The sequence below is a fragment of the Gallus gallus genome, chromosome 6 (genome assembly GCF_016699485.2).
Source record: "Gallus gallus isolate bGalGal1 chromosome 6, bGalGal1.mat.broiler.GRCg7b, whole genome shotgun sequence".
NCBI lineage: Eukaryota > Metazoa > Chordata > Aves > Galliformes > Phasianidae > Gallus > Gallus gallus.
In genome coordinates, this window is record NC_052537.1 from 22,549,402 (window position 1) to 22,576,003 (window position 26,602).

At 35.2% G+C, this 26,602-nt stretch overlaps 1 protein-coding gene across 1 annotated transcript in view; it reads right to left on the bottom strand.

The window, feature by feature from the left end:
- The window catches only part of ADGRA1 (adhesion G protein-coupled receptor A1), a 254,109-nt gene that overhangs the window by 122,847 nt on the left and 104,660 nt on the right, over nucleotides 1–26,602 (bottom strand). Inside the window, exons 6-7 of the mRNA XM_040702834.2 lie at nucleotides 25,810–25,973; nucleotides 10,277–10,490 (exon numbers count right to left, since the gene is read on the bottom strand). Coding sequence (XP_040558768.1) covers nucleotides 10,277–10,490; nucleotides 25,810–25,973 — 378 coding nt within the window. The remainder of the gene's footprint in view (nucleotides 1–10,276; nucleotides 10,491–25,809; nucleotides 25,974–26,602) is intronic.

The following is a 26,602-nucleotide window of genomic DNA, read 5'->3' on the forward strand; positions in this document are numbered from 1 at the left end:
ATCTTATAAAAAGTGTCAGATGAGAAAGGCCAATAGGAGCAGGCTCCTAGCTATCTCTTAACACATCTTCCCACAGTCAGATTGAAAGAGTTTAGTGAAATTAAGTGGTTGATAAATATATTAAAATTATGTGTTCTGTTTCATATGTCCCAAGAATCTTGCATCATCATTATAGACAGCCGAGAAAAAATATGTTCCTAGAGCTTACAAAAACAATTACCAATATTCATTTCCTTTACCAATGAAAAAATAGGCAGCATAAAAATTCACCTGTAGCATCAAGCCCTAGAGACTTCTTAGTGAACAGAACGTATGATAGATGTACTCATCTTTTGATACATCTCCTAATAAAATATCTGCAACCATTGTTAATACTACAAATACGATAAAACTGGAAACCAGGTTGATTTTAGGTAGATGGTAGAGATAGAAATTAAACAAATTCTAGAACACATTATCAATTCTATAGGTAACAAAAATGAATATAAATCAATACAAAGAAAAGGAGTACAATTTCCATTTATTTAAATTTTTGAACGGTGTTACAATGCAAATTTATCTCTCATTAGAACAGATCTCCTGATAATTAATTAGATTATGTTTCCCAGTTCCACAGACAAATATTTACAGACGCATCATTTTTTGCTCTGCTAGAAACACTATGGTTGAATTCTGTTTAAATTCCCTAAAATGTTGAGTAAATCCTCAAATTCACACTTAATCTTCTGTGGCTATTACTTCAGATGTTGTACCAAAATAAGCCAGAAAAGGTTTGTGCAATATAGAAGATGATGTATAATGACCAGAACATGAAATTATCTTCTGAATTACCATATGGCCACTGTAAGTGATGCATTCATTTATATTCCTCTAGGAATAGTTTGGATAGCAAGCCCAATGGTGAAACTGTTCATTTACTTACCATCTGGATATGACAAATGATAAATTGATCTTACTCCCACGGAGAATTTAGGAGACTTGATTAAAAAAAAGTGTCTTAATTCTCAAAAACAGCACTCAACTTCATATCTTTAACATATTCTCCACCTGTAAGTTTGCCAAATTCATAGTCTTGGCAGACCAAAAGGGAAGGGTGGGCCTGTGCAATATTTTAAACCTCTTCACAAAATTTTGGTAAGTCGATTGCATATTGTAAGTCTTAGCACTATTACATTAACACCCCCAGAAGTTCCAGGTTTTCTTACTCTCGGAAGAAAGTCATTTCTGATCTTTCTTGGTGGTGACAAGTCTTGACAAAAGGCAATGTCACTTGAGAACATTTTCATTCATGTCACTTCAGAACACTGCAAGACTCAGTTTAAAGAGCTTGATAGGAGCACAACAGAATTAAGAAAGAAGAGTACCCTTAGATGTAATTTACTTTTCTTGATTTTCCTGTCTTATATATGCCAATAAATGTCAGGCCAGAAATGAAATGGGACAATTTTGATTTTGCATTTACTATTCAGTTTTACTAAGGATGAAGTAAGCATCAGAAAGAATTCCTATTCCATCTACATTAGCAATTATACTTATTGGCCCTCTTCACAGTGTGACAGTTGATACTTTTGTGGAAATTTATGACCTACCAAGAAAAACAAAGTCAGACATTCATGAGATGGAATCAAGGCAAACAGAAGATGACTATTGCTACTTGATGAGAACAAAAGGATGACTACCAAGCTTGTCTCAAGTTTTGTTTGAAAGTTATTGTGGCTTTCTCAGTAAGCCAAAGAACACTTGAAAGGAAGACAAGATCAATATTTTTACTTTGAAGTGGAAAATTTTGTTCACGTTAGGATCCCTTTTTCAAATGTGATGACTGATGTATTCAGAAATTCATTCACATGTAGAGCTGATACAATTGCATTAAAAAAATGTTGTAATAATCATTAGAGGCCTGTGGCATTGGTCATTAGAAAGAGAGGAACCTTACTACAGACAGCAGCCATACACATGTAATCAAGTAAATTATGACAAAATATTTCTATTTGCGGCATAGCATTGCATTGCTACAGCTATGCATAACTAATTAGACAATCAGAAGTAGGACTCATTATGCGAAGTTACTCAACTATGTCCTGAAGTAATACCTTTGTGACATTTACTGTACATCCCAGCACTTATTTGCATGTCAGGAAACAGCATTTTAGACTTGTTTTCCACAGGAACGGTTTCAAAGTCTGAGAATTTCCTTTAAGGCTGGGTAAGAATCAACTGCTCTTCTTAGTGAAAAATAAAAATCAATTACTAAAACACAGATAGCATCCTTTAGACAGATAAGAAGGAATGCTTTCTTACAGTTCAAGCAGAAGGCCTACATAACCTGCATCCTACCCATACTATCTTCAATTATTAATACTAACATAGAATTTTAAAAATCTGTTGGTCTCCAGAGAACACTACTGCTTGGAATACAGCCTTTCACAGGGGATACAAGGTTAAAACATGGAAATTGAAGAGAGAATGTGTAAATCTAGGCACTTTAACTGAACTTAAATTGCTAGTCTGATCTCCTGACAAAATTACTTATTTACCCATGAAAGAAACAGCTTTAGAAGCCTGATGGCCTTTAGTATAACTTTGTGTCCATGCAACAGTATGAAAAAGATAAAAAGATTAAAACTGGTATTCAAGTATTTTTAGGTGTAATCAATTTGTCATACGCACAGAAAATTAATGATTTTCTCTTTCTTCTGATTGAATAAAAAGCAAAGCAAAACTTTTTAATACCATCAGTATTACCCAATGAACTCAGCATGCTATAATTAGTTTACCATAACTTATCTATCAGCCAATTTGTTTGCATTAGTATTTTAGCTGGATATCTCTTCAGAAATACCCATAGAAAGAAGCTAATTATAACAATAATATATTGACAGGGAAAAAATAAAAGAGAAAGAAAAGAAATATCAGAAATATCTACTTCTGAAATAGAAGACATTTTACTAACATGTTAGTAAACCATATCATTTTTCCTTTGTTTTGCTCAAATTAAATGTAAATAAAATTCTTAAAAATGAGAGAAAAAGTAGTAGTAATACTAGATGAACATACAGTAACATTTTCAGAAAGAGTCAGGAATCTGCTGTGTTCTAAATAGCTCTACCAGGTGCCCCAATAGGCTGGGTATGTTTTATGATATTTTCCTCTCTCATTGAGCTTGCCAGGTAGAGAGAGTCTACCAGCTACCTGGATGCACTGAAAGGTGTGCAAAAAGGAGCATTTATATTCATATGTCCACAGCTCTGTAGTCAGTAGGTGCCTCTCCAGCTAGCAGAGAAAGTAAAGTGGGGAAGAGAAAAAGGAGATTTCAACATCTGTAGGACTCCCAAAGCTTTCTCTTACTGGAGAAACCTTCCGACAACAGACACAATGCTGCGAAGCTATGTGACAAGTGTAGTCCTTGTCCTGGGCTTATTTAAAGTACAACGTGAATCAGTTGCCTATCACTTCCTGAAAGGTTTGGGGCTGCTCAAGTGTGTTTACTCTTATTAATATTGTTCTAACAGCACACCACTTGCCTGCAAGACACATGCAACTGCAGCCTTCTGGGGAAATACTGCTACACCTGCCACATGCCTTTCATTTGCCCTTAAGTAGTCTGTTCACTGCAATGTGAGATCCAGAGAAAGATTTATTTCATTAGCATAACTCTTGTGATCTGTACACTAGCAGAGGTTCTTAGACAAAAATAACACTACCACAATCAGTCCAATAGTCAGAATTGCATAAAAAGCTTTTCAAACAAAATATTTTGCAGATGATTCATAAGTGTTAACCCACTTATGACAAGTCTTGATTACCTGATTACGTGCCACTGGGAGCAACCAAAAGAAAAAAAAGCTACGCAGAAGAAAACAAAAAGTACATTAATTCTGCAGTATGAATTTCTTTGTTAAATGCACACTATTTTGACAGAATTTTCCACTCTCCTGTGTCAAAGTTGATGTTATAAACATAGATAAATATTTTCTTTTAAAGAATACTTAATGGGATTAAGCCACTGCATACTGGGGCTATGATACTGCTTTATTTGCTGAGCTGAAAAAAATTTGAGAACTAAAAATGGAGGCAAGACACAGCAGATTCCTGCACAAGAACTTCAAGAACTGCCTCTATTCTTTCTCCAGCATACAGTGCATTTCCAACAGTGTTATTTTGTGATGGACATGAGACATTCAAACAATATACCACAGAAAATTAAAATGAGGTTCTTTTAATCTACACGGTGGAAGAAGGAGAGGGACTGGAACCTATTTTCATGAAATTCCAGTGTGCTAATGAGCTTAAAAAACAAAACAGAACAAAAAAAAACCAACCACCTTTGTGGAAGTCCACAAGGAACATGTCCTACAACATTCTTTAATTTGAATGGGTCAAAATAAAAAACTACAAAAATACAAAATATAAAAATAGGTCAACAAACCACATAATGTAGTTCACTTATTTATTCTAATATTTAAAATTGTTTGCTTCACCAGTATTGAGAGTGAGTGACTTGGAAGAAAGAGTACATCAGTCTTTGTACATAACTCAGAATTGCTCTTACAAACACAGCTGATGCACGGGGTTACAAACTATTGCCTGGTCTGCAAGAAAGCATATAATTATATCATCAATGTTGATAGGAGAAGTAATTAAAAAAAAAAGTCCTTTCCGAGTGTTCAGTCTAAACCTGCAGTAGTGTAGCATCTCCTCAGCTACACAGATTAAGCTGTTTGAAGGGCTGGATCAAAATCATACTGGCCCTATGAAGCTAAGCAAAGCTGCATTTCTTTCCTCTTGCAGGGAAGTTCACATTTTTGTTCTTAACATTGAACTTAAAGCTCTACTTGAGCGGTATGGCTGTATGGACCCTTAGCAGTTGCAAGAAAGAGACAGAATGGAAACAAGATGTCTACATTTGGTGCAAGGCACCTTCTTAGTCTGTTCTCAACAGTAAAAAAAATATCTTTTAAAAATTTTCAGGGACTCCAATCCTTTTATTTACTTTCATTTTCTACAATTGTGTATTAGTATTTTTGTACAGTTGTACAAAAAAATACTAACACGTTTTTCTGATGAAGATAACTATTTCTCTTGGATGTTTGAAGAAGCAGTTTCCTAAAATTTTCATGGTACAGCACAATTCTCATGTGTCTGTTCCTTTAATGGTAGAGGGTATAATGGTTGTTGCTTTTGTTTTTCATATTATTGATGTATTTTTCCCAGTTTGTATTATACATCATTCCCCAAACTGACTAGTAAAAATTTCATTGGGTTTTATTCATATAATTAAAAGCATTTTAGAGGAAAGGCTTAACCTTAATTAATTTGCATGGAGAATACCTTGAACCCTGATAATCAAGTGTTTTTTTCATAGTATTCTGCAATAACTTCAAATATCATCTTTCTGTCTTAAATACAAGAACTTTTCTGGTGAAGGTGCATCTGTTGCTAATCCTTAGCTGCCTGCAGTGCCTGACTGTGCCAGCTGTAGACTGTTGACCACAGATTTTAAAGTAATCACAAAACAATACAGAAATATTGATTTACGTTATTTTGCTCCATTTCTTTCCTAACTACTTGACAGCAAAGGGTCAAATAGAGTCAGTTAAGTGCACTAACAAAATACCAGTACTAAATTTCTGCTCATCTCCCCTGGCCTCAGTGTGACCTTCAGCTGCTCATACATCTCCAAATGCTCACGACAACAGAACACAAAGCACTCAAATGGCATTCTTTTGATCTGTTCTTACACTTTTTCCATGACGTATGAAGGCAATCTCCAATATCTTGCCACAACTTGGTATGTTGTGCAACCAACCTAGCAACTGGTTCATCAACAAACCATTGCAACCAACCTAGCAATTGGTTCATCAACAAACCATTTTCAGACTGCTCTTGTTAACCCAATATTCTTCCAAACCACTGCCACTTCCTTCACATCTCTGTCAGATGTATTCTTGCCACAAAGTGTTAAGAGTTCAAAGGTCATCTGGATTCTTTCCACAAAAAATAGGCAAAGAATTCTGACTTTCTCTCTGAATTTCTGCATTTTGTTCTTTCCTATACAGTTTGCCTGCCTGCAAAACAAACTTGTCACAATACCACCTATCTACTTCAGTGTCAGTTTGCACTCAAATTCATTTCTTTCACTAACCACATCTTAACTCCACATCTTAAACTGACCTTATTCTGTTAGTGAAACTGTCTCAGTCCAGTTACAAATCCTTTGCTAACAACTATGTTAGTAACTTCAAACATTTAAAAAATTATTCATCAGATTTAGTAGAACCTTCAGATTACAAAAAAAAAAAAAAAGCATTCCTTTTAATTTTTCCTTCTAGTTTCTTAACTATTACAATAAAAGGGGATCGTTATTTGAGGCTCTTCTCTGCTATCACGCTTTTTTTTGCAGGTGGAAGTTTTGGAGATTTCCAAATAATTATGTACCTCTAAAAGTAGCTTTCTGAAATGAGTATACCTGTTTTATGTATTAATTTTAAAACAAACGTTCTTACTGATGCCCCTATCCTTGTTACATCTAAAGGATCAGCTGTAGTTCCATATTCTCTTATCTCAAACATTACTATTTATTTCACTATTTACTTTCCAATCCCATTTTGGCAGCAGACTGCTGTGCATTTTTTCCATCCCATGTTGGCAGCAGACCGCTGTGCAAATGTAAGGAATCACTGTATGCTTAAAAAACCAAAGTAAAACAAAGCCAGATAAGTTTACTTCCTTTTCATTATTATTATTAAGGACTACATTTAGAAGACTGAAATGGGATACTTTTTAAGATAAATAATTTTTTGTGGGGGATAGCAGCTGAGACCTAACTGTATGAATTTCCAACAGCAAATCTATCTATACACCAGAATGCAAAATAATACATGAAAAACTTACTGACATCAGCACCTGCAGCCCTATGTTCAGAGCATGTTACTTTCTTTGGTTATAACACTCCTTTTAATGGGTTCTTAACTTTCTACAAAGTTTAACGTTTTCAGAAAGAGACAGTGTGAACTGTAATGGTGCCAGAGCAGCCATTACGGCTGTCAGAGATATAAGTACTGTTAAACATTCAGCAAAAGTATTTAGAAAATAGGATTAAAGAGACGTTAGGATAGTTACTACAGTCTATGGAGTGATTAAGCTGCTCTAATCAAAGTCTTTCAATACTGTGGAGTTGTCTCGTTCGTAATGCTAAAATACATTCTTTTTTTAGTTTAATATTCTAATAACTACCTTTCCACCTCTCCAGGCAGAGAGGAGAAACAGTAGAGAAAGATACAGTGCTGCTGGGAGCCTCTTCTGTGTGGTTTCAGGGATGTGGATTGTTTTATTGCTCCTTACTGTCATCACATTCATAATCTAATATTCCAGCCATAAGAAATTAAGACATCTTCATTCAAACACAAGTCACAATTTCAACTAGACCCATTCACAGATGATAGAAAATTAGTTCCATATCACATTTACGTTCTCATGTATGACTATGACATTTATACACAGACATAATATCAGAAAATTCAACATGAGCAAAATCAAATATTATCGTTGGCAAGAAATAGTGAATGTGAGCTAGCAGCAGAATCAAAAATACCTCCTCAAGATCTCCTATGAGGGAGTACTCTTCGCCAAGAAAAATGTCACAGTCCAGAATACAGTTCAAAACTTTAGTTTAATTATTGTAACAAAAACACTTATTTTAGTTTACTCTGCTTTAACATAGGATGAAAAAAACCACAGATTGGATATTTTATCCTTCTACTGTGCCAGTTAATAAAACAGAAGAGCTTAGCATGATATTTGTGTTGTAAATCCATGTCCAGGAATATCTGTAACTACCTAACAAAATAGCCACTAAAAAAAAAAAAAAAGGTTGAATAAGCAGCTTTTGGAACGAGACTACACCTCTGTGCTCAGAACTACCTTCAGAAATCTTTAAGTTGCTAAGCAGCACAAGACAAAGCCTATCTTTTAGCACAATCACAGAAATGCCAGAGAGTGAATGTTTGCAATGTTTGCTGTGAAGAGTATGTATAGGAAGGAAAATAAGAGACTGTAAGAGCTGGTTTTAAATTACCTTTATCCTTCACTCCAAATCTTATACTTAACATATGATAACCTCAGGAAGGCATTGTCTTTCTGATGTTCCACAGTGTCTTATACAACTGTGAATTAATCTAGGACTAATGGCTTTAAGAATCATCACAAACCAGTGTGTAATTGCATGTAATAATATAAACCGTTATAGTATGCACAGCCATGAAAATGAGATTAAAATTAAGAAATGCTCAGTAGAGTTTTGTCATAACTTGAACCAAGTTTTCTCATTTTCAACTTGAAGAGGCAATGCATAATCTGTAATTTATATACATAAAATCACTGGCTTCAAAATAGCATGTTTTCTGAAAGCTACTTTCCAAAAGCAGTCTCCCATGCCTGCAGTCAATTAATACTGATCAGTTCCTTGATCAAAGCAGAACCATGTTTTTTTTAAGTACTAGTACCGTTATTGGATAAGGACTATGTTACATGAGAAATGCAGTGTTGATGCCCTACTGTAGTGTGAAGTGAAACATGCAGCTCAAACAAATGAGCTATGAAAATAACTGTTTAAAGGTTCTGAGTTTTACTACAAAAATATTTTCCCTCATTTTGACTGTGTATATCACATACCTTGGTGGAGTCAAATTTTCCAGTCTATAACAGCAACTGGTATGATGTATCTAGAGGATATTCATTCTGAATGCTTGGCCCCAGTGTAGACTGCAACATGATTATTGAGTTCATCTATTTAATAGCACAGTAAATGATGTAGGTAGCAGATCATTAATTCTTATTTAAACATTGCTAAGGAGGACAAGGATTTCTATTTCTTAGTCTGACTAAAATTAACCAATATAAAGTAACATTGGGTCAAGCAACTTCTAAAGTTAACTTTTTAAGGGGATATCAATTTTGAAAAATATTGAACATTTTGAGACATTTACTACAATATATCAGTATTCTCTCTACAAATCACTTACATAATGCAAAATAAAATTCAGTTGAGGTGATTAGCAGTATGTCTTTTAATTGCAATATTGTAGATATAAAAGGAACACACTTAAGTTACTTGGCTCATATAATAGCTCATGCAGTTGGCATTACCATACAAATTGGTCTGAAAATCTTTTTCTTTTATCCACTACAGTCCTACACATCAATATTAAAAAAAAATGCAGTAGTTGTTAGATTAGGTCAGATCCATGTGTCTTGATCCACTCCAAAAGGGGTCAAATACCCAGTGAGCAGACAAAATTAAAATCAGTAAGACTGGAAGATCCCAGTGGAGAGGAATTAATTTGACTCCCTTCATAACTTTCATTTGATAGTTCAGAAGCATTGCAGGTCAATCATATTAACAGAGAGTAACTGAGTGAAAAAAAGAGCTAATTAGCATAACTATTTTCACTCCACCTTATATACAGAATCTGACTTTTTTGGTCAGTGATGGAAATTGGCAGATGACAAAAGGATGTCCACAACAGTTGAGCAGTTTTTAGTGACAAGCCCAGACTCTATAATGAAAACTAAAAATTAATATAAAAATGTACAGTAATTTAATAAACAAGATTTAAAAGGGAAAAACCAAAGCAAAACTAGAACAATATGGCTATTAACAAATAACGTTATATTAGTTGTTACTTCTTTTTAAGGAAGCCTATCCTACTTCATTTCTCTTCTCATTTTTCACATCAGCAAAGCTTTCTGTAGATCTGTGTATTTCTGTCTCTCAAGGACACAGAGGTTCAAGGATAATGAATCACTGAATTTGAGAAAAAATTTAATAAGAATCAAAACTGAGGTTACCTAGCTAAATGAATATGGTATCTGATATACTGGCACCTACAAAAAATAATCCAAGTCTTTCAAATTATTAATTCTTCACAAATGGGTCACAATTCAACCATTAAATGGCTGTAGGTCAGTATGCTGCTGAAGCTGTAGTGATATGCTTTTTCAACATTTCTTAGTGTGTAAGAAATTCTGTTCTTATCCATCTCAAACCTACATTTGCTCAAATCTGGATACATACACACAGGAAATTCAGCTTGCAAACACATCCACTCATAGCCAAGAAAGATCTATACGTGTGTGTGTTAACATTCAAGCACACAATTGATTTACTTCAAACAAAACATCTTTTGATGTATGTTTTAAAGAGGCTTATTTCTAGCCTTACATCTGTTCACCTTGTCAACCAGTCTGAATAATACAAAAGATGTTTATACATTACCGTGTAATTAAACAACAGTCATGAATGATGCTGTCCTCCACAAATATGCCACTCTCTTCATCTGTTTCAATAAGTCGACCAGCATGGTACCAATGTACTTGGGTAGTTTTGTCAACGTAGGTTGCAGTACACTGAAAGGGCAAGCGGTCTCCATGAAAAACCACTTGTCTTTGTGAGGGGATCAGCTCAAAAAGAGGAAGCTCCAGAGGTCCAGCTGCAGAGAAAGCCAACAAATGTAAAGAGAAAAAAACTCTCAAAATTATTTTTTCCTCTTATGAATAAAGTGTACTAATTGTATACAATTCTAGCTTTCTAAATCTCATTATTAAAATACTAATATAAAACTTATAAAATATACTAATATAAAATATATAACTCTGATGATGATGTCAATCCTAGGAATCAGATTTTGCATTAGCATGAGATCAATGTTACAGGATTACTAGATTGTCTACAGAAAATGTGTTTCACAGAACAGTTCACAGAACAGTTGAGATTGGAAAGGACATCTTGAGATCCTTCAGTCTCACCTTCTGCTCAAAGCATAATCTTTACTGCAGAGCTATACAGACAAAAATCAGTCTTCTGATTAAAGAAGATACACCTATCAATTGAGGCACAATTAACATTTACAAGACACTTCACTGTCGTAGGATGAAATTGCCACTGAAAAATTCAGCCACTCCAGAGAGCCTAAACTATCTCATGTGCCTGGGATTTGGATACTGATAAGGCTAATAACGGATGGTAAACTTTGCTCTCAAGTTCAACCATCATTATTTCTTATTTCATTGTCCCTTCTTCCTTCTGCCTCTTCCACAAGTCATCTTCATTTTCTAGATGTTTAAATCAAGATTAAATATTTATCTAAATCTCTTTTTTATTATTTGATAGTGCAGTACTTTTCATCACCTTTTTTTCTGAACCTTTTCTCTCCTGCCCTTCCCCCAGAAATACTCTCAGAATACTGCATATTCTTATTCTAATCAGAGGCTTATGAAAAACATCTGCTATCATCACATACCCAAATTTGTAAGGTCAATTAAAAAAATAAAGAGCACTGTAAGTTTGGAAGGCATATGCATTTTTGAGACTACTGGTAGTCCATTAATTTTACAGCCTTAGCAGGAATTGAAGGCTACATCCCTTAATAATGAATCTCTAAAAGGTATTTCTTTCTTTCACTTTTTACTTCCAGATTCTGAAAGAATCTATTTCTGTAAAATATTTTCTATGCTTTGTTCAATTAATATGATTTCTTTAAATTGACAGCAGATCATTGAAAAGGAGCATTCTAGGAAAGGTATTGAAACAGACAGTCCACAACTAAAGAAACAACAGTAGATCATGTTTTTATAGGATAATAAGGAATAAAGGAAAACCATATCTTCTCTTTTTCTGATACAGACACTTTAAGTAGGAAAATTATCCCCTCTGATACTCCGTTATCATCATATAAAAATTCTAGTGGCAATAAAAATGCAAAGGACCCACATATGTGCTTGCGGAAGATGCTACTATGGAGAACCTGCACAATAATTCCTAAAACATAGCCTTTTCACTTCAGCCTACAATACCAAAAGAATTGAATGAGCCTGGGTGACTTTTTAACTATATTACTGCAACCTGATCTTAGGCACAATACCTGCCTACAGTTCTGCATCTTGGAAACCCCTCTAACTTGATGAGAAAAGTGAATTTTTAAGCTATGCCTTCTTCCCCCTTGTTTTTCTTATTTCATTTAAAGATGTCTCATCATCAATATCTATCCAGCCTACAGGGCTGTCAGCTGAAAGGTCACCCTTTCACATTTCCACCACTAGTGACTATCTCAACCATCTATTTTTCCAACAAATACTTTAACCTCTTTTTTCCCATTTCACTGCTTACTATCTTATCTTCAACTTCCTGCTTAAAATCCTCTGTTTCCCGTAACATACATATATATGTACTTAATCAGAATGCAAGCCATAATCACTGGTTCTATCACTGCTAAAAATTGTAGGCAACTTATAGCGTCCTCCTTTACTCAGCATCCCACTCTAACACACTTCTTTATATCATCCAAATATTGTCTTTGGAACAGTCAAATCGTGAGATGTTGCATTTATAAATATAGCTTTGGGCTCCCAATACTTTGAGGGCATTTAAATGTTAAATAGCATGTTCATCACCTACTTTGAATAAACAGCGAGAGGGATCATTTCACTTTTTTATAGAGCAGGAATGCTGGCCAGCATAATACGCAGGATTTGTGCATGACCGAATTCGTGATATTGCTGCCTGGCAGAGCACACAGAGGATTAAGGGACTTACTGCTATCTACTAAAATGTTGTAAGCCTGCTCTGACTGTAAAGGGCATGCTTCAGATATCACTCTTCACTTGCACATAGATCTGCTTTTGCCTGTATGGATACATTACTACAATTTTCTTGAAACATAATATTTTTATATGATGCTGGACAACTAAATAAAAGAAGAGAAAGTAAACCAGATTACTACTCCACTCATAACAGTTACAGGCTTGGTGATTTACATTAGACATTTTTACTTGAAGACTGAGACTACCCCTGTCTCCAAAACACTACAATCTTTATTATGAAGTCAAGTACAGAATATAAGCAAAAGTTATTGTCTGCAGTCAGAAATTAACTGAATGTTCTGTTTATCCTGGTTACATTCAAATATCCCAAACCAAAGAAAATGAAAACAGAGTCCAGAAAATTAAACACACTGTCATAACTACAAGAGCAGTATACAGAACTCAGAGGAATCAAATACTTTTCATTAATACATCTCTCATTTTTAACTTGACAATATTGTATTACGTCAAACATAAGTTTTCTCTCAAGTATGGAGTGTCACATTGTGTTATGAGGCTACAAAACAGTAATAATGCAAACTATCTTATCAGCATATATATATATTAAGTCAAACTACATAAGTTGCCTGATGTGGGGATGTCATGTAACACCAGCTGCAAATTTTTCTCTGCCATTATAGCTGGTTATCACTTCTCTTGCTCAGCCCTGGGAGTCAGACCAAACTCAGAAATTGAGTATGAATGTTCTATGCAGATTTTCAAAATTAATAGAAGCAAATGAAACTTCTTTTTTCATTGCAGCGTATCAAAACGAAGAAAATTATTAACATCAATGACATCAGCAATCTACTCATCTGCTCTTTCCTTACAAATCATACAAGTACCAACAAAGAGGCAAAGTGAAGATAATGTGCTTCGGCTAATCATTAGGATAGAATGTCTTTCTGACCGCCTGAATCCTTTTGGAATGTACATACTCGGTTTGCACAAATAATGCTGAAAGCTCACTTTCAAAGTAAAACTCATACAATTTCTGTGGATGGAAGGTGCATTTGAATACTTCTACAAAACATCTGCATGTCTATCACAAAATGATTGCCAGAGTTAATCTTCAGTTATTCTAAAGGGGTAATCATCACTTAAATGACTGAGGCTGATTCTGCAACTATTACTCACGCAAAAGTTCCAGTTGACTTCAGAGACAGCTCACAGAGACGAGGATTAATTGCACAAATACGAGTTTCGGGATTAGGGCCAATACCCTTTATCCTGAATGGCTATAAAATGATTGCATAGTTTCATCAGCATCTGCTGGAAATGCATACTTATTTTAAATCCATAATTCTACAAGCCTTTAAATTCATCATTAAAATAAAAGTATTTACGAATGCTGTACATAAATTCTCAGGCTTCAATGAAGATAAAGAAGTAAGAAAGGCAGAGATTCTCCAAGTATTTGGAATGATTTTGGCATTGATTTGACAGCACTTTTGAAATATAACAGCTTCTGCAACAGAAATTTTCTCTTTGATTAGGAGATTAATGCCAACTAAATATCTGTAAATTCTGAGGCTATTATGTATACGTAAATACAAATACAACTGTCTCATAAGATTTAAAATAATTTGCAGTTTTCTATTGTTTTTTGTTGGTTTTTGTTGTTGTTTTTGGTTTTTTTGGTTTTTTTTTTTTGTTTGTTTTTGTTTTTTTGGAGAGAAAGGATTAATTTATGAAGTTGTATTTAATTATTTTTTCCAAGATTCTCCTTCCAAGCTGATCCACTCTGCTGCCCTCAAGTCCGGAGTCAGCACCAACAGCAAATGAGAGGTGTGAATCTCCTATGGGCATTTAAACCAACAGCTGCTGAAGTGTTTTACAGTCTTCACCTGTCTTGTCTCTCCAGTCAGCACTGAACCATGATTGCAGCAGAGCACCACAGGAATCACTGATTGCAGCATGAATCTAAAGGTCTAACCCATCATTACAGTAATTACACCTTTTTCTTTCTCTCTCATTCCTCAGCAGAAAAGGTTTTTGTTGACTGAAGGCCCTATTCTTTATGCTATCACATCTTGCATTTCAGATTAGCTCTAGACTAGAACATTGAAGGCACACGGAAGAGGAATCATGTTGCACAGATACCACTGAAACTGAACATTACCTAAGAATACTTCTCATAGAGACTACATCTGTGCACATTTTTACTCATTCAGTGTCCCAATAATATGCAGAAAGTTGAAAAAGAAAATAGAAATGATTTTAATTACCATTAGCTAAAACAGAAAGGTAACAAGCTATACCAAATCTCTAAGGATATGTTCCAATGTGTATTCCTTTAGTAACTTTATAGAACAATTTATGATGTACACACTTCAAATACTTCATGCTTTTTTCCTTTCAATTAACATTTTGAGATTTTAATAATAGCTTGATTTTCCTTATAATTTTGCCTTTTCTGTTCATTTGAAAATATGGAAAGTGAGGGGATCACTGCTATCACTGGATACATATGCAAGACAAATGTTTCTATAGATACAGTGGAGATGTACTAATGCACATCTAATCTGCACTTTGGTTACATTATATGATCACATTTGAATACTCACCTATAATGAATGGAAACTGTTTCCTGTTTTAATGATCAAAAAATTATGGAAACTCAAAAGCTGGCTCATGCAATAGGACTACATCAAAAACTACAGAAAATTGGCTGGTTTAGCCAGAATAACCAACACAGGATAGCGGAGACAGGAACACAGACAATGAAACCACGTCCCACCTCAAGGTATGTTGCATTTTCTCCTGTATACAGAATAGCCCGCAAAGCTAAACAGCTCCTAAGAGCAACCATCCTCGTTACCACACTAGAGCATTCAGTACACAGTTCTATGCTATACATTTTGTGGCCTTCATTAACTGGCTTTGTCCATACTGGCAGCATTTACATGTTAAGAAATAGGAAATTCCACAGTCTCTCCAGGCTGCCTCCGCATCTATGCAGTATCACAATTCACATATGCCAGGATATACCATTGACTTCTGCCTCTCGGTAGGAAATCAGTTTGCTAAAGTGCACTACGAGCATTTGGAACGAGAGAAAAGAGGAAAAAAAAAAAAAAGGTTGGCATTTTGTTTCTTGTTAATCACTTGATTTGTTGTATTGCCAATGGGCTTTTTATTTGAATTGAGCACGCCTACAGAGTGCAGCACATCCTGCTGACAAAAGTGAGAGTTAGAGCTCTAATATTTGTATACAATCTCAGCAGGAAAGCAATGTGCATGGAAAGCACAGTGGGGAGAAGCTGGAAGTGAGGACAAAATGAAAGAACAGGTCCAATAAAAAGGACAGATGAAAATGAAGAAAAACAAACTGATAAACATTATTTAAAAATTTGAGTTGCTGACGAAGCAAATTACATCTGTTGATATTTATTGAACAGAACTGAAAAAGAACCCAGAGCAACAGAATTATTTTAATTGCTCTGAGGGCCAGTTCTGCCAAAAAGGAGAGGTGCCAGTACATAAATGCCAATTCCATATTGCAGATTTTGGTGCAGAATGCCACAGACCATCCCATAAGCCAAGGAAGTCAAGAATGAATAAACAAATGGAGCCAAGCTTCAGTTTTAATAAAAGCTTTGCCTGGTTTCAGTTTTAACTTAATATGAAGAAAATACATATGCCAACATGTATTAAACACAACTAAATGAGATTAGTCTTTTGGGCTTGGGACAAGAAGGCTTTGATCCATATTCATGCATCACCCACCACAGAAAACAAGTAGAGCTCCCATTTGTACAATAGCTTCTTATTCCCACCAACTTCATAAAGCTGGCTAGGCAAGTCACATTCCACACCATTCTAATGGTCCCTTCCACCTACATACATACATGTTTTCCAGGCAGGAATCATAGAATGCCTTAGTTTGGAATGGATACTTCAAGATCACTGAGCTCCAAAACCCCTGCCATGAGCAAGGTTGCCAACCACTACATCAAGGAGACGCATTTCGCATTTTGAATTAAATCTTATCTTTCAGCTTAGTTTGCAATGCTAAGAGGTACACTGAAATGCTAAAATATAATTGGAAAAAAAAACCACACCCAACAGCTACTAACCTAAGACTTCCCACAAGAATACTGTTATTTTCAGTTACACATTTTACATTACAGTTTATTCCTGTGAAATTCCATTAATTCATCAATGAGAAAGAGAGAAAGAGAGAATGAATCTATGTCTTTTGAACACGCATGGCAGTCAGTGGACTGGGGCACTATTATGAACACAGATGCTTCTGCAGGAACCTGAACAGACACAGCAGTCCCAGGATTTGTGCTGAGTTAGCTACAGCAAGTCCAGGCTGTCACAGTTCACTGCTGCTGGTCCTTCAGTTATCTGGGTTAGCTCACCTCATAAATACACCCCATATCAGCAGAACAGAAGATTAAAGTCATGCCAAGAAGGGCTACACTCATAGCTTTGAGGATGACAGCCTCAGGAGAAGTACTTGCATTTCAAAACTTCTCAGACTTACTTAATTAAAAGAAGTTATACCTGCATAAAACCTAAGGAAGGTTGATCTGAAAAATGTGTGATTCAAACTCCTTGCTCAGCATGACTTAGCAAGTCATGAAGGTTTCAGCCAGCACTCAGCAGGTGGGTGACAAGTCCAGTCATGTAACCCACCTGTCTCTACACAACTTTACACCAGATTGATAAGCCCTTGTGAAAATAAATTATCAGTTTGGCACTAGGTCTAGGGACTGATAGGTGGTGTGTCCATTACAAGCATTTCAAATGAGAGAGCAGTGGAAAAACACTCTTACTTGCTGATGATAGCAGTGATTTACTTCATAGGTAGAAATACAGAGGTAGCAGATTTCACTTAATAGCATATAATAAAAGTGCCAAATGTAACATTAATATGTAAAATGGCAACAGCTACTTGAAAAGTTTCCACAAGGAAATTCAAGATTACAGTTCAATTAATCAACTAATCAAAAATATTATCTGTGTGCATGCAAAATGAAGCCCAAGTCTTGTGTTGGCATACCTAGCAGAAATTTACAAGAATGACAGAGTTCTTCTCATCATTAATATCTTCCTTGTCAAATACACCTACTGCCATTTTTCAGTTCTGTATTTTTAATTCATCCCAGAAGCCTTTTACTTTGCATGCTGGGGAGAAGTTGAAACATTTGAATGTCTGCCACAACCTAAAACTTGAAGACTGTGATATATTAGCAACTACAGCATTGAAAGATGCATCAACACAAATTCCTCCACTGGCAAGAGTCAGAAGCCATTGCTAGAAAGCTAATTTTGATTACTCAAATTGTCCTCATGGCAAGCAAGCTGGCAGCTATGTACATTCATTGCACCTTACAGTTAGTAAAAATGGCTGAGTGGAGGCAGCAATAACGCACTTAGCTCTACAAAATACATTGATTACCTTTATCTGTCTGGGAATTGCAGTGATAGCACTCATCTTTTCAAACCTTAAGCACCACTCACCACTTTCTCTCTATTTTCTTATCATTACTTAGACCAAGGAAGCAGCAGAAATGTCCCAAGAACAGCAGTGATTGTCCCTAATTGCACAGCCCATCAGGCAACATGAGTACCCCTGTATCTTTCAAGACTGCTGGACAACAATGATAGGTAAAAATCACACAAGATGCAGAAGAAGCAACAGTTATGTTGAAGGACTTGCCACAGTCATGGTATGAAGGTTTTCATTTCCAAACTCCTCTCAGCACAGATGACGGTGCCAGTAATCGCAGCTCTCTACGGGCATCTTTATATGTTTTAGAGAAGTGACATACATGGAAAGTGCTATAAAAATGTGAAATATCACCAGAATCCAATCTTCCTAATTATAACAGAGGATGTAAGGATGGTTGCTTTATATGGAAATTTTCTACGAAAAGAAATAAGATTAATTATAACGAATTGCAATCGGTGCTGTTAAATGGACAGTGTTAACATGGATTTAACAGAGATTTGTATCTTTTTACCTAGAAATCATTATGGTAGAATTAAACCCCATATTTTCATCTATATGTTGCCTTATGAAGATTCAATAACATATATTCTACTCCAAGGCCAGTTGTCTTACCACTAGTTTGTTCAAGAGCAATTATGTTTTGGAGATGGCCTGTCAAGTCTCTGGGGGTGTGAGTTTAGAAGACTGGAAAAGGTTTATTTCACTAATATTCTCCTCAATACCTTTTAGTTACATTTTTCATTCAGTATTTCACTTGCTTTTTGGAACAAGCCAGCAAAGAAAATGTAGAAAATCAGATAGAACTGTACATCAATAAATACTGATATAATTTAAGAGCAAGCTTGGGAAAGAAACAAATTATATACATTTCCAGCATCTGTATCAGCAGGATTTCTGTGGTGAAGGACTCAACTGAACTACATTTTCATGTGTGAGTAGAGATGCAAAAAAAATCACGTTGTAGTAAAATCTCATCCTTTAAATTTGTTAATTACTCTTGTAATGCTTCTATTATTGATATTTTGTATTTTTAAATACTATTCATCTTCTCAGCAGTGTTCTAAATCATCACCAAATTAGGTAATAATGTCTAATATTAAATTTAAAGTTGTCTATTTTTTTCCCCCAGTTTGAGAATGATCACATTTAGATGAGAAATCTACAGTTTGGAGCCAAAAGGTTAGAGCTTTATTGGTTTCATGCTATCTAATGGTTATCCATTGAGAACTTGGATACATAAAATGGTTCACTTACCTTAGACAGAACATTAATCTACCACATCAGCCTTTGAAAGATTCAAAATTTATGATCACGTTATTTGATTTATAGACAGATTATTACTATCCATATTTTCTTATTAAAGAAAATCCTAACACTGCAGAATCGAATTGTAAGAGGATTTAACTATAATTGTAGCATTATCTATATCTTGCAAAACCTAATCCTGTGAAAGGTTAATAATGCGCGTATTCCTATTTAAAAATCATTAAACCTGTTCGTATGATTAGGCCCTCCCTCCAGAATTGAAGCTGAGGTCTTGATCCTGCATGCTCTTGAAGAGAATGATGCTTTGCATGAATGCAGCAAGACTATCCGTAGGCTGTCAAGAAACTGCAGGGTTGGGTTCTAAATCTCAATAATTAATCCATCATTCTTTGTACTTGAGATTTCGAGTTTAGTCAGTTACTATATACTGAATAAAATCCACAGTTCAATATTTACATTGTCTTAATGTAGTAAGAATGGCGTGTAAATGAAGAAAGAAATGGGTGAAACAATAATCTCAAGCCTATCCCTAAGTTTAAGTAAATAACAAATGATGCTAAAAAGATGTTTTGTGTACACTGAGAGGAACAAATGAAGAAACATAGCTTGTTAACACTCAGCCAGTATTTGGTTATTCAATATAATCCATGTGAGAGAGAAGACTTCTAAAAACAATCTACATACAGATACACATGATTATGTTAAGACTCCTGTGGCAATATAGATAATATATTTTTGCCACCATCTGGAAAAGTAATTTCAAATCTCATTTTTCTGTCAGCATCCCTGGCGCAAAATATTTGGCTGTTCCTAAAAGCTGATGCAGAATGAGGCTTAAATGCATTCTCTTGATTTCAGGCTTAAATTCAAATGCTGAAAAAGTACCCATTCAAAAATAAAATTTCCCAATTTCTATTTTTGACATTTTAAAAGCACATGTCTCTCTCAAAATTCTCCCCATTACATGGAGGAAGCAGATTTTGTTAGGGATGAAGGGAAAATGATGTGCAAGCACATCAGGTAAAATTCTAAGGATATTTCAACATTCATAGGTTATAAAACATTGGTATTCAACTGTTTCTCACCACTGCTGAGAAAGCAGTTAAAGCCATACTGTATCTTAAGGAAAAAAAAGTGCTTTATACAGTATGTATCTAAAGGAAAATGTTTATTCTTTCTCCCACTGGCATTGCTGTAATTGATCTAAAAGGTCTTGAATCTTTGGACTTATCTTAGGCAAGACTGGAGAAAAAAAAAAAAAGATATTTATGAAAATATACCAGGGAGCTGTATATGGCCCAAGAGAAATATGCCTTAATGTTTTGGTGATATTCAAGTCTGAGAAATACATACTAGATGTAAAAAATTTCATTGTAAGAAGTTAAAATGGTCAAGAAAGTTCTAAGAGCACATGTTGGAAAAGTATTTAAAGAATAAAAATGTGCACTTCCCTCCCCCCCCCCCCCCTTTCTGCCAGTTTCAAAGTGAGCAGGTACAGGGCATCCAAGCAGAAAGTACTTATATTTTAACCTGACTCTGCTTCAGAGGATGAATTCTCAGTGAAGTGAGGAAAGCTACAAAACATAAGGAGCTGTTTAAGTACAAACAATGCCCTAACAACTGTATCCTATCCCCACTCAATATTTATCTTTCCCACAAAACACTTCTTGAACTGAGAAACAGAACACAAGGGAAATGATTGTATCCTTTTGAGTTGTATCCCTCTCCTAGAAGTATCCCGCATAATTAGGGATCCTACTATGCAAAAAAAAAAAAAAAAAAAAGGACATTTCAATCAGATTTTATGACTCACAATAACCGAGATAACATTTTAAGCTAAGGTACCTTACAGAATTCAGAGACTGAGTAGTAATTCAAACTCTTGGAAATTCACAACTTACAGCTATCTTCCACTCTGTCTCACCTCTATTCTCAGTATTACGGATTTTTATCTTTTTCTTTGTTAACATTTTTCTCAGTAGACAGAGCCCTTAGGCATGCTAGAATCTGAATCATAAAGATCTCAAATAGATAAAACAATTCTGAATTTGGAGTACTCATTCCCTGTTAACCATAGTGAAAGTCCTATTTGAGTATCAAAGATTTAAGTTTAGTGTATACAGTTATGATTCTATTCACTGCAACCAAAGGACACTCTACTATAGGTAGAATACACAGTTTTTCATAATGCATACTTTCAAAGCAGCACACTGTACCAATCCCTCTAAGTTGAGTGAAATGCTCTACATTTGAATTTTATTAACATGGAGCACTCTGAGAACTATCAGAATTCAAAAACAGTTTCTGGATACCCATGGTGTCTGAAAAAAAAAGCCTCCTGAACCCAGGGATGCCAACCTACCCCTGCGAAGGTAGATGAGAATTAAGACAGATGCTGTCTCATCCATGTTAATAAAAGAAAGGAAAGTGACTCAGCTGCAATGTTAGCCCTTACTCTGTGCTTTACATGTACTGTTTCCATCATATTTTCCCCTGAGAGTATATCTCAAAATGAACATATATAACATTTGAGATTATATTTGCCTCCTTTTTCAATGATGCATGCAGTATAGGCTAATAAATCATGCTGTATCTTAGATCTTCTTTTAAGTTTTGTCCTACGATCTATTGCTGAAGCAATTCAATAAAATTTGTCTGAAAATGCTGCGATGTAGTGATGTGGATGTATATGTATCAAACCATCTAGTCAAGTAGAGCAACATGACTTTTGAAAAAAATCTAGACAACTCTACACTTAAACTTCCTGAGAAGATACTGGATTTAGTCAATAATATCCTGGGCTGCATCGAAAGAAAACCTAGCAGATCAAGGGAGGTAATTCTCTCCAGTACCAAGAGGCGGCCTACAGGAATGATGGGAAGAAACTTGATCAGAGAATGTAGAAATAGGTAATGGTTTTAAACTAAAAGGGGAGAGATTTATGTTAGATATTAGGTAGAAATTCTTTACTGTAAGGGTGGTGAGGCACTGGAACAGGTTGGCTAAATATGCCCCATCTCTGAAGTGTTCAGGGCCAAGTTAGAGGGACCTTTGGGCAACATGGTCTAGTGAGGGGTGCTCCTGCTCATGGTAGGGTTGTTGCAACTAGATTGTCTTTAAGGCTCTTCTCAACCCAAACCATTCTATAAACCGATGACCTAGGTCGTTTAACTTACCTGCTTTGTAAATAGTCAAGACAACAATATGATGGCAAAGATTAGGATAAACCTGAAAAGCTATTGATATTAAGAACAGAATACGTGCACTTTATTTTTCACTTGGTACACAGAAATTGCAAAACAATATGTTATTGTATCAAAATGCATTCAACATATTTCTTAAATATAGAGATATATCTTACTTTTAAGCAATTTTTTTTTGTTAAAAAAGGTGATAGAATGACTCCAATTGTAGAAAAAAGCTACAAGTAAAAAGCAGTACGTTAATTTGTAGAAGATCTACATGAGAAGCAGTTATCTGTTCCAAAACTGGTATTTTGTGAACTATTTTCTAAACTTTACATAAAATCTAACATACAGAGAGAAGAAGTCAGTACTTTTCCAAACATCAATGTTCTGCATTACATTGACAGCTGTAATTTGCAGAACAAATGAACTGTTACTACTTGAAACTGTTAGCTCAGTAGTATCAATGTAACTCTGAGACAGAAAATAAAGTCTAGTATTTCACTCATCTGTGTGAATAGTTAAACTCCCTTTAACAACTATCTTTTGTAATCCCATTAAGACAGAAACTCATACAAGTCTTCGCTGAGTGAAAAATATGGCCTATGGAATTAAACTCTGACAATGAGCACAAGAAAAAAATAAACAGAATACTCTCAGACCTCAGGTGGAATTTGAATGCAGCACTGCATTCAGGTATTCATGAAAATGAAATTTTCCTCCTGTAAATTGAGTAAGTTTTATTTGGAGTCATGGAGAAACAGTAACAAGGCACCACATGAAGCCAATTTCATAATCGTTTTTCAGAACTATATTCTGTCCATACTGTTATGAACTCACTGCAGTTCCTCATGTTTAAGTACAAGACTAAAAAACTATCTTTTATCATCGAACAACTTTTCAGCTTTATTTCCAACTCTGTCAAAAATTGCTTTATGGCACATTTCTGAGAGTTGCAGATTTTTGTTAAAGAAGATTTAAGTAGTTCTTACATGCTGTTAATGAAATACGGAAGTAGATTCTCATGAATTCCAAACTGTGCCATTAATTAGATTAACTTTCATAAAAATCCCAAAAGCACTTTTCTAACCGCCGAATGGGTGCCTTCTTTGGCTACCTTCAGTTATCAGACGTATGAGAAGGATTTGTCAGGAAGAAATTTGAAAGATTATTTAATCTCTCACAAAAACACAAAACAGATGTAAACAGCTCATGGTAAACTATCCCCTGTAGCTACTCAGAAATTCTTACTGTCTAGTTGCCCCTTCATTCCCTGTCACATATTTTGACTTTTTGGTTCATTTTCCCCTGTGAAGATTTTTGCCTTTTCCCTTCTAATTTTTTTTCCCTTTCAATTTTTTTTTTTCCATCCTATGACAATGATACCTCATGAGCTCTTCTAGCATATAGAACAAAGATAAGTAAATTTAAGTTTAAACTTTTGGCAGTATGGAAGATGTTCATGGGCACTTTTCAATCTATAAACCACTTCTTAATGTATTCTTTAAGATGTGCTTCATCTGACTAGCTGTACACATATTTCAACACACATTACTCAGTAAACATTCCCAATAGTTGTTATTATTTTAGTCCCAGAGAGGCTTCTATTACGCCTAAATACAAATTAATCTACTGACTATGAAATTGCTTACTGTTGTGGGCACCATGAGCTGCTCAACAGACATTATGAGCACCATGAAGCACCTGGCAGGCACTACAGAGCTGGTGGAACACTTGCACATATAATCAACAGGAAGCTCTCTACGGATATTAAAAGCGGTGTCAAGTTATTGGCAGTCATTACAAATCCTGTCAAGTGTTCTGGACATAATAAATAGTGGTAAGAGCTAGATGAGTATTATAAATTCTGTATCAGAGGTGTGCTAGGGAGTCCTATTAGGAATTAAAGTATGACATTCTGAGAAACTGCTGTTTCATTTCATCTGTAAAATTTGCAGGCTCATATTCATTGGCAACCTGGAAATACCAATTAGCAGTCCTTAATTGGTTCTTCTGATCGTTCCAGTATTTTCAGGAGCAGCACTTTTCCTGCTGGGAAATGGATCTCTATGAAGATGCCCATGCTGGGTCTCTATAAAGTGGTAGCTGGATATTTGGGAGGAATTACAGACTTTCAAATGATCACTAATGCAGGCTACTGGAAACTTCTCACCCTTTCACTCATTCCTTCTTTCTTTCTAGCTGGGTATCTGTGCTTCCTTAACAATTCAGCCACTGAATGACCTATGGTTCACAGCTTTTTACTTCTCTCACAACTTGTAAACGTTTCTATTGGCCATTGTTAAAACCACTTCTTTTGTTATGACTCCAGTTGACCCTGATCTCCATTCTGCTAGAACAGTAACAAGTTACTTTTCTGCTAGAAAAGTGGTAACACAGATCATCCCTTTGGTGGTTATGGGAACAAAAGTGTGACTTCCCTTTCATTTCCACAAGGCATTAGCAAAGTCACCACCCCAGCAACTTTCTGTCATTAAGAAAGTCAAAGATCCAAAGATTCTGATTAATGAAGTATGCAACAAATAATATTCCTGATTATGGAACCCACCAGCACAGTTACAGGGAGGAATATTTTCTATGTAGGGAAACTTTTACATTAATGATGTTTCTCTGTCCTATGCTATACAATGTTCAGCCAGAGATGTATTTTCTTTACTTGTCTGTGTTTTCTGTTTTCTTCTTCACACCATATCCGTCATGTTTGCTACAGTGGAAAATCTCAGAAAGCGATTCACTTATAGATCTGTATGTAAAGAATTTGCCTAACTAACTCTCACTGTAGAAGGCCTATTCATCCTCAGAAAGAGGTGCTGAAGTGTATAGAACAGGTTTACAAAATGAAAAATAAAAGAACAAAATCTGACATTTGTGTCCAAGATACAACTTAAAAGCAGCATTCACTAAATCCCTCGAGGAAACCTCAGTTTCATGCAATATGCAATGTAGGGCTACCATTATGTATTAATGTTTCAAGTCATGAATATATGTTACCTGAAATGTAGACAGGACAGCGGTGTTCTCTCAGTATACATACATCTTAAGATGAAAAAGCAAATTGTATTTCCACTCTATTTTAATCTTAGTTGTATTTTCTGCACATTGTACCTAAATTTCTTGTTGCTACAAGAAAGCCAGAGTTATTAATACTTTTTTGGGCAATACTACTACTTTTAAAACATTTTTCTTTCAAATCCACTCCAATTGGTGATGTTAAACAGCAGTACAACTCACCACATATCAGTTGGTTTTCCTTCAGGTTACGAAATGACAGTCCTTGTAAAGCACTGGGGTAAGCACACACTGTTTCCTCTGCAATTCGGACTGAAGCATTTCTAGCCCATTGTAAGACCCATTTCAGATTACAGTCACAAATGAGTGAATCGGTGTTGAAATGCCTAGAAGAACAAAGGAAGAACACAGATAGTGCGCATGCAATTCTCATAAACAAACTTTTTTCAATGTCTTTTAAATGCAGATTATCAAATTCTAACATCAAACCTACATAGATGTATAAGTAATTAAACAGATACCCTGAGACAAATAATGCACATTGTCCCACACTCCTGATGTCTTTCAAAACATTATGCAAGAATTTTTTATTTGAGAACAGTATTTCTGACTACTGACTTATATGTGAGTAGGTGGTACTATAAAAAGCCACACTGCAACATACATTTACTTACTAAAATTCCTTTAAGTAGACAATCATGGAAACACTCAACATACACTTTTAAATCTGAGAAAGGTGCATTTAATATAAATAGCCAAGAGCTGTCATTATAGTTCCAGACACAGTTTTTAACACGAGTGCTTTTGCATATTCAGTTATCACACAATGTAATGCATACAAACATGGAAAGATGGAAAATCATGAAGTAGAATAGAATCAATATGGATGCCATTCAGGATTGCCAGTGTGGGTTTGTCAGGAGCTGCATCAAGTTCTCAGCACATACACAGATATTGGTAACAAAATACTGTATATTTTCTGTTTCTAATGCATTGATAGAAATAATTTGTTTTG